Source organism: Aquila chrysaetos, chromosome 5, assembly GCF_900496995.4.
Source record: "Aquila chrysaetos chrysaetos chromosome 5, bAquChr1.4, whole genome shotgun sequence".
NCBI lineage: Eukaryota > Metazoa > Chordata > Aves > Accipitriformes > Accipitridae > Aquila > Aquila chrysaetos.
The window spans coordinates 49,924,679-49,936,791 of record NC_044008.1 but is presented as its reverse complement, the minus strand read 5'-3'; the positions used below and the strand labels follow the sequence as shown (position 1 = coordinate 49,936,791).

Genomic DNA, 12,113 nt, shown 5'->3' with positions numbered 1-12,113 from the left:
GGGTAGAAACAGCTGTATCTCCTCTGCTAACCTGTGCCCTGTTGTGGTTAGTCCAATAATTTAAAGCTAGTGTGGGTGTACATTTAATGTTTTAGCAGCATGTACCAGACTTGGACTTCTTTTTCTTACTTATCGAATAGGACGTTGAAAGTGGCTTGCTTAAAGTTATATAAGAAATCTGTAGCAGAACCAGGCTTCAAAGGCCAGTAGATGAACCATGAAAACTCAGCAGTCACTAGCCAATGACTTGATTCTTGTCCATCAAAACTGGTGCTGTCCAAGGTAATAGTAAATTGTGTTTATGCTTAGAGAGCCAGCCAGTTGTAATTGTAAAGGGAGTCAGTCCTGAATTCTGATTAAAATTATACTACATAACATTATTATTATAAAAACATTTCTAGTGGTAATAAAGATATTGCTGAATTAGTTGGTAGAATAGGGGGGTGATTCTTCCCCTCTACTCAGCACTGGTGACGCCACACCTGGAGTACTGTGTTCAGTTCTGGGCTCCTTAGTACAAGAGAGACATGGACATACTGGAGAGAATCCAATGAAGGGCCACGAAGGTGATTAAGGGACTGGTGCATCTCTCCTGTGAGGAAAGGCTGAGAGAGCTGGGACTGTTTAGCCTGGAGAAGAGAAGGCTCAGGCAGGATCTTATCAATGTATATAAATACCTGAAGGGAGGGTGCAAACAGGACTGAGCCAGGTTCTTTCCAGTGGTGCCAAGTGACAGGACAAGAGGCAATGGGCACCAGCTGAAAGACAGGAGGTTCCATCTGAACATCAGGAAATGCTCTTTTACTGTGAGGGTGACTGAGCACTGTCACAGGTTATGCAAAGAGGTTGTGGAGTCTCTCTCCTTGGAGATATTAAAAAAAATGTCTGGACATGGTCTTGGCAACTGGCTTCAGGTAGCCCTGCTTGAGCAGGGGAGTTGAACCAGATAGCCTTCAGAGGTCCCTTCCAACCTCAACCATTCTGTGATTCTGTGAATAAAGTGAGACAGAGATTCTTTTAAATAAAGGTGGAACAATGAAACATCTTTGGTTGGGGTTCTTCCCTTCAGGAAGAGGGATATAGGCTAGAAATAGTGCCTTTGCTGCTGTATAAAACCAGAAATATATAAAGAAGACATTACATAATGATTCACATGAGTTGTTCAGTTAGCATCACACTGTATCTCAGTCCATTGTTGGCACATGGTCAGAAAACAGAGGTGCATACCAATGAAGACTGGTCTGTAGAATGAGCTGTTTTCAGTGTTTACCTTGCAAAGCTAGAAAAAGATTTTTTGTGTTTTAGTCTTACAAAATTCTGAACATCCAAGTGACACAAATGCTTCCTAATTTCACCGACTCTGTTAGCTCCAGAAAGAGCTTAGTCTGCAGAGGACTCAGCTTAAACTTGACCAGCCTAACTCCACAAAGGTGGGGAAGCTGTTGATATTTGTAAAGTGAACTTGTAGTGAGTTTCACAAAGCTATCTGGGTACTAGATGAGGCAGATACCTACTTTCCTCATGTAGCTGAGCACACTAGGTATCAACTTCCTTTTGAAATCCATTGAACTTTGGCAGCCTACTTAACCTGACAACTTCAAATTCTCACTAGGTACCCATATCCACCTTTTAGGTACCTGGTATCCTTTAAGATCTGTATTTCATTGAAGAATGCTCAGTGTTCACATCTTTAACCATCTTCGCTAAAACACTATTTTAGAAATCATCTTAAAAGAAAGGATTCTTATCTGATGTTGGACTTCAGTCTGAAAACACTGTAACCTTTATGTGACAAGTTTATGCATCTTCATTCTAATTCCTTCAGCTTTTCTGGTTAGCACTGAAGGAAAATAGTTTATTCTCATGAAGTAATTACCTCTGAACTGAGTTCTTTTTTTCCCCTCTGTGTCAATCTTTTCAAGTGCCAGACCTCTAAATAGAAGAGTTTTCTTAATGAAACAACCAATCTTGGTAAGCTAGCATCTGCCTTCCAAACAGAATTGAAGAAAATTTCCCTTTTTAGGTCTGGAATGTAAGCAGTTACAGAATTTCAGTGTCTGGAATGCTTGAGATTTACAAGCTAGCTTTCCTCAGCCAGGTATTGTGAAGTTATTTACAGAGTTCAAGTTTTAACACTTGGTAGTTTTAATACTATATGATTTATTTATTTTTTTTTTAGTTTTTATAATTAAATTTGCAGTTGTATTTTAGGTAAGACTATGAATTTAAATGTATGGTGTTAAAAAGCTTTTTTAGAATTTTTGCTGTGTGAATATCATTAAAGTTAATATAAATGTCATGTTAAAAACCTCATGCAACTCCTTGAATATTTTCCCATCTGAGTTTCTGCTTTAAAGACAGTCCTAATCTTCAGAATTATTCTGCTAACAGCACAGAGAAGTTAGCTTTTTTTTCTGCTAATAAATTCACCTTCTCCCCTATTTTAAGTAAACATGTGATTTAAATAACTGTTACCTTTTAAAACTCATCCAGTGATGTAAACAGTTGAATTTTTTTTTTTTTTTTGGTTATTAAATGTTAGTTAAAAAAAAGTATAATATTAGTTCTAAGTATGGATCTCAACTCTGATGATGACTGTTTCCCTAGTTTGGGGAAAACCATCTAACCCGTCACTTTCATTTTCTACATATGTTAAATGTTATGAAATTACTATTTTTTTAAAAAAGTTAGTATTGAGGAGTTAGATTGCATAGGCTTATGAAGTATTTAGACTACTCGTATACTGGTCATTGAGTCCAGTGAAATACTGTTGTTCTCTTATTACTTTATTGATTTAATGTTAACTTACATTTTGCTTCAGCTCATTCAAAAAGAATATACATCTTTTCTTCAAAAAGTAATTTAAAACACAGACAAGTGTATTTTAATAATTATTCAATTAATTAATCATTTAGTAATCTGATTATTACAGATGCTATGCACAGTGGTGTTTTAAAGTACTTGCAACAGAGCTAAAAGTGAGACCATATTGTACCATATCATATCTTTTAAAGGTCATGGAAATTGTCCAATTGGCTTTTTTTTTGTTGTGTTATGGGATGTATTTACACCATTTTGCATACCTTTAATGACATACAAGTTATTATAGATAAACTGAGGCAAATGTGTAATTATCCCCCTAACATGGAAAACGTGTTTGTGTAGTTGTTCAAAGAGGTTAAACTGCACTCTAAATGGCTGGTTTAAGAAAAATAACTTTCATATGGAATCATAGACTCTTTTGGGTTGAAAGGGTGCTGCAGGTCTCTTGTCCAATGTCCTGCTCAAAGTAGGGCCTGCACTGATTTTAGACTAATTTGCTTAGGGCTTTGTCCAGTCAGGTCTTGAAAACCTCTGAGAATGGAGATTCTGCAGTGTTCTATGAGATTCCCCAGATGAGATTAGCTCATTTCTGTGTCACAGAGTATTTATCAGCACTAATATGAAAGATAAGTAAGTAGAACCTTGTTAATTAAATTCAAAGAGCCTGTGTAATGGAGCAGTTTCTGGGAAATGTGAATGGTTGTTGAAGGTGGCTAAATAGAATGGCTATTTAAACCACAGGACCTTATATTTCAGTTCTAAACCACAGTCTATTTACATTTTGTAGTATCTGTGGTAAACAAAGAAAAAAGCTATATGAAAGCCAATGCATCTGAAGGAAAAACAAAGAAATTACAACTGAGAGTGGCTTTTATAGCCCACTTTGTTTGGGTTTTCTTGAACTTTTGGTATTATGAAGGATAGTACTGAGCCATATCCAGACAGGTGTATCTGTTTCTTTTCATACGAACATGTTTTCCTCCCACATGGTGTATTGCATGATTGATGTTAAGATTGGGTTGTGATGTAATTGATCTAAAAGGCTTTTGTGAGGATTTCCGACATCTATTTGAATAACACCTGTTAAAATCTAATAGATTCTCTTTTTTCATCCTTTTAATAGTTTGCTACTGTAGATCATCACTGTAAATTTTCTCATTATTATTCTCTGTTTTTAGCACTAAACTGATTTTTTTTGAGACAGCTGAAAAGAAATATATTTTATTTCAGAAGAGATTTTCTAAGTTAAAGATACATTGAAAATTGCTCAACTGGGTTGATCTGATCTTGCTTTTCTGTTCACCTTTTTCATTATGTACTGGAATAAAACAACCCAGGATATATTCTAACCTTTAAGTCTGTTTGGCTATTAAAATGCCAGAAGAAATGAAAGACAAAGCATGAAAGAAAGGCAAAATACTGATTTTTCTCAAATACAGCGCCTCCCCTGCTAAGTCAACATAAGGAAAGTATTGCAACATGTAAGGCCATATGACTGTGCTATTGAAGGACTGTATCATTTGCACTCAGGTGTCTTTTTGTGAACCGTTCACTCATAGGATGCATTTCAGATATGACAGCTGCAAAACGTAAAGCAGCCTTGGCTTACCCAATAATGATGGTAATATAGTGATCCATTAGATAAAGCATATAGCAGGAAGGGCTAATTACTGTTGGTGTTCAGGAATTGTTTGACTAAGTTTCTGTATTCTTGAATTACATAATCAAAATATCTTTAGAAGAGCTTGTCTGTATCTGGATTGTTCTCTTAATTTTTATTTCAAAGCTTCAACTAACCTAGTTTAGATCTAGAAACTTCTGCTAGTATGTTAATGTTGATTATGAGTGTGAACTTTGTTTCAGTGTTTATAAATTCACAGAAAGTAGTGCAGACAGTTATCAGCGAAAAAGTTTCTTTGATAGTACAGTCTATTCTGTTGAGTGAACAGTAATAGATAAAGTAGCAAAAGCACTGATATACTGGTATAGCTGTATTGACAAATTTTTCTGCATAGACCCATTTATATCTACACTTTGATGTTTGATATTAGCAAGTCAAAAATCATAAAGGATTTCCAAATTATAGTATTTGTTAAACAAGTATTTTTTTAAAAAAACATTTGTTAAAGACAGTTGTTGCCATTTTCTGTGAGTGTTGTTATAAAGAAAGTGTCTCATGTAGGAAAAAATGGTTGACTCTAGGCACTTGTAATAAAAAGTAGAGAGCATTTAGGACCATTAGTAATTAACTTGTCTCCATCTCAGTCATCTAGCAGCTGTTTTAGCTAATTTTTTGGTGATTTTTATCTACGCACAATTATCACAATACTGAGAAAACTTGTAGGCAAACTGAACAGAATGAAATGGTACAATGCATTAGTCATGTAGGGCTTAGTTGAACACTTTAATAGCTAGAAAATTAAGATGTCTTTTCTTCATCAGGTCACATTTGTTTTAGTTGAAGTTTCAGACTAGTCATATAGACTCTGACATATTTCTGTATCTCTGAGTATAGGTTCTACCATCTGAGGATTAGTTCCAGTACCTGCTGGAACTGTAACCTTCTTTTACCTGGTGTAATTCCAAGCATGCTAGTAATTCAATTAGCAAGAGTATGGGGCAAAGATTTTTTACATTTTTGCATTGTTTCTTTCGAGATGTCCATTGTGCGATTTGCTGCAGGCTGTCATTTTTGTCTGCCATCCAATGTATGTTGGCAAGAGGGTTGTGTACTAGTCTTTGTGTCTGGTCACAGAAAAAAATTCATGTATCTCAGCCAGACCATTTTGTTATTCCTTTAGAATTAAAAGCATATGAAACAGATGCAGCTTAATAAGTTTTTTGGTTTGGTTTGGGGTTTTTTTTGGTTTTTTTTTTTATAAATAACATTTAAATAACTTAGAACAATAAAAGTTCAAATACAACTTAAAATAAAGTTTAATGCTGTAACAACAGAAAAAGCATGTATAAGGATGGAAAAACAATATTGAAAGCTGTATGCCCTAACAGGAATTATACAAAAGATAGGATATGTTACATAAAAAACCTTAATATGTCTGAATTTTTGCTTCATCACTATATAAAATGTTAATTTGTGAAAAGTGAGATGAAGTACATTATTTATTCCTATTCTTATTTTACATACACTATTTGAAACATCTCTTAGAGCAGCATTAGGTATTTGTTTCATTAATAGATACGAACATTTTGTAGTAGAGTAAACTTAATTTTTCCAAACTAACTCTTTTATCTGAATACAAACAATAAACATTTACAAGATTATATTTTTTTTTCTGATCATATAGTTTATGTATAGGATATCAGTTTCTCAGGGGAAGTATTTAAAATACTGCTCAGCCTCCACATTTACTATTGACTTGATAATCTGACAACTCATTCCAGCAGCCTTAAAGTCTGACATATTTTACACAACATTATCATCTGCTTATTATTATTATAGCAGCCATATTTAAGAAGCAGATAGGATTTTTTTAAATAAAATATTATCAGATAATCAAGTAATGACTTATTCTTCAGGGTAAATTAATTTAAGAAACTACCCAGTTACAATGACTAAGATAATGATTGTACAACTCTTTAGAATTTTTTACAACTTTTAGTTAGTAAATCTGGTTTTGTGTATATTTTCAAATCTTTTTCATGTAGTCTCTTAAAAATAAACATAAATGCGCAAGTCCAGCTTGTTCAGTTTCTCAGTAGTATTCCAGCCTCTCTTGATATCTTGTCAAATAGTCTTCTTAAAAATAATCTTCCTGCTGGAACTAGTTCTTTATAGATCATTTGTGATTAGGATATTGCCAGAGGAAGAAAGTGGGATGCTCTGTGTTCTTTCTTTGTTTTTTTACCTTTCATGGGGACCCCTTTGTGGTTTAATGTAACAAACATCTCCTTTCCTTTGTGTGTCCATTTTGCAGAAGCATATGTATTATAATGATTTTCTTCAATCAGTTCTATGAAGTTGCAGTCCTCATTGCATACTTTCTGTTGAGAGTAAATAATAAAATAGAGTAAAATAAGTGCAAGTGTTCTTTTAAATACTTAGATTAGGGGAGAAGAATATACATTAAAAACCCCATATAATATTATTAATATTTTTAAGAAATAAATTGGACTTTTGAAATCTGAGTATTGAATATTTTAGTTTTGTCTATTCCCCCTTAGTATTCCACATTTTTAAAAAGTATATAAGCTCTAATCACTGAATTTATTAAATGGACTTAACAGTCTAGTATGGGATGTATGGGATAAGTACAGGATATATTTTGTTAGGAATCTATGTTATACAAACTATACAGATGCTACATCTAAAAATACGTATCTTTAAGATTGTACGTGATGATTGTACACACAAGAGAAGTTTGCATCCATACCTTTCCATAGAGTCTTCCCGACTTGTTCATTGCCAGAAAGTATTCACTTTCCACTCCTTTGATTGCCACTATTCCAACTGCCACTGTTCGGATTTCTAGAATACCTGCAAAGGCACACAGTAAGGGCTGTAAAATGGTTGTTTGTTCTCCCGTCAACTTAGAAGGTTTAGTTGAACTAATATTCTGTAATACTTCTGTGTTTATTGAAAATCTGCAGCAATCATTCTTAGAAAACAGAAAAATTATGTATTTATACATGTGAAGAAAGGGCTAGACTTTAAAAATCATCTGTATGTGATCATGTCTGCACACAGCCCCTTAAAAAATTGTATGGTGATAATTTTTAAGTCTATACTGAAGTTGCTATGTTAGTATAAGTAATTTTTCTGTTTTCAAAGGATCAGCATATCTTAGAATTTATCAGGCTCAGGGTTTCATTTGGAAGAATTATATACATAGCCATCAAGGTTTGCAGAATTTGTGTAAAGCCTTTATTTTGAAGGCTTGTATAGCAGTATCATCTCCTTGAAAGAGTGTAAACCTTAGAACTTGCGAGTGATAGAAAACAGACCACAGTGTCTTAAATAAGATAAAGTATTTGCTTGACCTTTGTATGCTTTTATGACTGATTGGAGCTGTAAAGATACATGTATTTGAAAATCATTAAAAGCTGCTCTGAGAACTTATTTATTCAAAACCAGAAAACATTTAGAGTTGTTTTCTATAATTACTTTATTTTCATCTCACTGATATATATCTGCAATAGCTTTCTGTAGTCGCTATGATACATTTAAGTTACCTGCAACATAAAAAATATTCTCATGTTAATAAAAAAAACACTGAGCAAAGGCAGGAGGATGGTGCGAGTTATTAAGGAACACCAGGTTGTTTTCAAGCTTAAATATTATTGGTTTTGTTTTAAGTAATATTTTAGAGTTATACTTCTGAGTTGGAGCCGTTTTCTTCCATACTGAGTCACCTACAGAACTGTGTGTGGCAGCATCTGTACTGTGACTTGTTCTCCAAAATGGGATCTTTCAAAGCCAGCCAACTCTAGGCAAATTCCAATAGCTAAGCATGGGGGAGACAAGTGAAGGAGGGGGAGAGAGAGGCTTGTGTTAGATTGTCACCTGAAAGATGACCTTCCTCTTGAACAAAACATTTCCTTCTTTTCCTCTTTCAAGTTTGTATTGACTCTTCACAGCCACCACACATGATAATTGTTTTTCATTAATTAGTTTTTTTAGAAAGGCATTAAATATCTATGGTATTTCTCCTTCCCTATACTTTTTTTTATATCCTGATGTCCTTTGCTTTCTTCACTATTCTCTTTTGCTTTCTTCCCTGATATTACTGATGTATCCATCCTAACCTGTATTGCTTACTTTTTTCTTCCTATTTTCCCTACTAGTAGATCAGTTACCTCTTCTCATGGTGCGTGCCCTGCTGGGCGTTCATCTCTGAACACTTACACTTTTGTACTTCTCTATAATGCTAAGCCAACTTTACTTAAAGCTTTTAGAATTCTCTGACAAGTTCCACTCTGCTGCAGGCCTAGCAACAGTTCTTACAAAGGGTAATTTCTAACTGAAACTTACAAAAATTTTATTAACTTTCATTTAAATTTCACTTTAGAAAAACCACAGTGAGTCTGAAAAACAGATGAACATCTGCATCTAGCCAAACAAAGAACATAACAGTGGAAGGGATCTCTGGGTCATCAAGTCCAGTGCTCTGCTAGCCTGGGAATTGCATCAGATAATTCTCTTTTCATAAACTTTGCCAATACTAAATTGGAGTTGTTATTTCTTTGCCCCCAGTGTTTCCGCCAAAGGCTGTTCCAGAGTTTGATTTATTTTAATGGCTAGAGACTCTGTAGTAATTTGCAATCTGCATTTTTTCAGCGACAGCTTATATCCATTTGTTCTTTTGCCTGTGCTGGCCATTAACTTAAGGAGATGGGTTTTTTTAAAATCTATGTTTGAGTTTTCTATTTATACAGAATTTAAAAAATGAAAGATTCAAAATGACTTTTTAAAACAAGTCATGCTAATAGGAATTGAGATTTCCTTGAGTAAGCTGATGTTGGCTGAAGTTACAGTAACTACTACTTTTAAAAAGGAAATGCCAAAAGCTTTTGTCCAAGGCAATATTATTATTATTAGAATTTTTACATTATTTTTTAGCTTGGGTTTTTTTTGAAGTAGATGGTGACATTCATTCTAACTTGTAGGAATTATTTTACATGTGATAGATTTATAATAATAATTTATAATAATATTCAGATCTTTACATGGTTTTTCATCTTATTTGTTAAAATCCCATTATGCATAAAAAGCAATGCATTTTAATTAAAGACAGGTAATTGGAGATTCATAGACTGTTATGCATATTCAGTACTATTTGCTATATTATTATGTGCTTTTCACAATTTTAAGCCATTATGTACCCCCAGAATTAGGGCTAGCTCTCACATAAATAACATTTGACACCCTGACTCAGAGGTGATATGAAATCCAAAGAATATTTTAGGTCTTTGAATGGCACTTTTCTAAAGATACTGTGTCTGTGCTTCTCGCCATAAAGTTTAGTGAGGGAACACCACATAAACTCTCCAATAACTATGTCACATTAATAATGTTGTAATATTAGCAATGTTAAAGAGGAAGAAAAAAGACCACAGAGAGTTTCAGTGGAAGTAGAACTTGTGTATTCTTTATTCCCTGCTCAGAACATGTCTATCTGAGGATTAAATGGCCTATCATAAACTGCATGTGCTGGTTTTTCTATTCCCAGTTCTAGATCATGTCTCATCTGTTCTGATGTGTCTTAATGTATCCCTTTTCTTTTTCTGGAGGCTGTTCCTCAGTAATTCTTTATTTTAATTTCAGAAATGTATGTTTGCTGCAATTCATTACATTTTTTTTTTCTTTAAATGAAATAAATTACATAGGAAATGGAAACACGATTTTTAGCAAACCGGGGAAATTAAGACTTTACTGTGTAGTTAGAACTGTGATAGCTGATTTTAGCCACAAATTTGATTTATGATCTTTCAGTATATAGTCTTTTGTATGGAACTCACTTGTTAGTACGTACATGAATTTAAAATGTCTTCCTTTATGTACAGAAACTATGGAAAGAGACTATTAAGGTTGAGAAGTCATACACTGAAAGTTTATTAGTTTATCAGGGTCAGCATTGCAGTTGTATCACATGCTTACATTTAGTATCCAATATCAGAGGCCTCTCACAGACCAGGAAGAATGATTTTTGAGTGATATTCAATTTAATACAGAGATTTCGGTACTTTAACTGTTTTACAAGGTGCTTCTGAACATACAAGATTTATAAGGTGACCAGCTTTTTCCTGCACACCTATTATGTGCTGCTTAATTCTCAAAGCACAAGTTCTTTGATGAACTAGTTAATGGAATCTTTAACACTTATAAACAACATAATCTTACTGTGAAAACATCTAAACTACTTTTCTATTTTTTTAATACTCAGCTTGGTATATAAAAACTCAACACAAACTTTGAGATTAGAGACATGTGGATAATGGAAATCACTGTCTCTTCCAATCATAATTTATAACATATTTAAATATAAAAAATGAGTTTTTATATTATAATTACAGCATCAAAGCAGGAAATTCCTAAAGGATGTACCAAAAAATTAAATAATAAATCCATAAAATAGAGAAAGTAAGTTGTATTTTTCCCTCTTTGTATCATTTCCTTTCAGTATCTCTATTAAGTCAAGATATCACATTATATTACGCTATATGACATTATAGTCATATTGGTCCGTCTTTATTTTGTTGTGTTCCTGGTACTCAATCGCTGTACGAGAAATTACATAATGGTAAACAGACGTTAGGATGTGTTGTTGCAGATAGGAACCTAATCCATCAGTAGGTGTCAAGAGGTGATAAAACTGTTCAACCAGAATTTTGGCCAACTGCAGATATTTCCTGTTTCTTCTATACTTTCTGTAATCATCTGATACTGGCGATTCTTGCCAACAGGATGTTGGGCTAAATTAAATTTGGATCTGAGCTGATATGGTTATCCTTATGCTCTTAGTGTATATGGTTTGTTACACAGTTGTGACAGTTACATTCAGCCATGTCTGTGAATGTCGTCTTTTTAGTTAGTTTGGTTTTGGTTGTGGGTTTTTTTTTAAAAAAAAACCTCTTATTTTTTCTCTTCTCTTTCATTTTGAAATTCTGCATCAGTGCAATGTCTTTAATAACACTAGCCAGGAACAACATTTGGTGTACTGGAAAGTAACCCAATAATCTCATTTTTCTATAAATGCAGGAAGAGCTTTGCTTCTGAGTAATTGGTGGTATTAAAATCAACAACAAAAGAGTAATATACTCTAAAGATTAGCTTTATAAGGATGGTAATCTGATTTAAGCAAAACTCACCAAAGCTAAAGAATGTCTTTTCTAGTATACCATTTTTGACTGCGTTTAAGACATGAACTGAATTAAAATGTACTAGTTTCATTACTCCTCTACTGTGAACCTAAGTGTACCTGAGCTTCAGTGTTCATGCTAATTCTTGTTAGCTGGTTCACTGGAAGGAGGTAAATCTCTATATCCATAGAAAAATGGTAATAGAAGTAAACCTACTATGTTGTGTTATGTTTGTAGGCCATTTTATACATAAAGGCAAAAATTCTGTCCTCATTAAAGTGAATAGTAAGATTTCATCTAACTCAGTAGAGCCAGGATTTTATCCCTATCATAGTTCCTTCAGTGAGGCAGGAGAGGTATATTAAGCTAAAACCTTTTCAGAAAAAAACCCACACAGAAATAGAGAAAAATGCTGAACAGGCACACATGTGAGATTTGTCTGTGCCAGTTTCTAAGTGCTAGTTTATGTAGCA

General features: G+C 33.7%; 1 protein-coding gene and 1 pseudogene across 3 annotated transcripts in view; one reads left to right on the top strand and one right to left on the bottom strand.

The window, feature by feature from the left end:
• LOC115341293 overlaps positions 1-12,113 on the top strand; it is a 178,313-nt pseudogene that overhangs the window by 59,683 nt on the left and 106,517 nt on the right.
• FGF7 (fibroblast growth factor 7) overlaps positions 5,797-12,113 on the bottom strand; it is a 30,378-nt gene continuing 24,061 nt past the window's right edge. For 2 of the 3 annotated variants that reach the window (XM_030013761.1, XM_030013758.1), the window contains exons 3-4: positions 7,215-7,318; positions 5,798-6,825 (exon numbers count right to left, since the gene is read on the bottom strand). In XM_030013761.1, coding sequence (XP_029869621.1) covers positions 6,631-6,825; positions 7,215-7,318 — 299 coding nt within the window. In that variant the 3' untranslated portion in view covers positions 5,798-6,630. Of the gene's footprint in view, positions 6,826-7,214; positions 7,319-12,113 lie in introns of all 3 variants that reach the window. The other variant, XM_030013762.1, reaches the window with a different exon arrangement.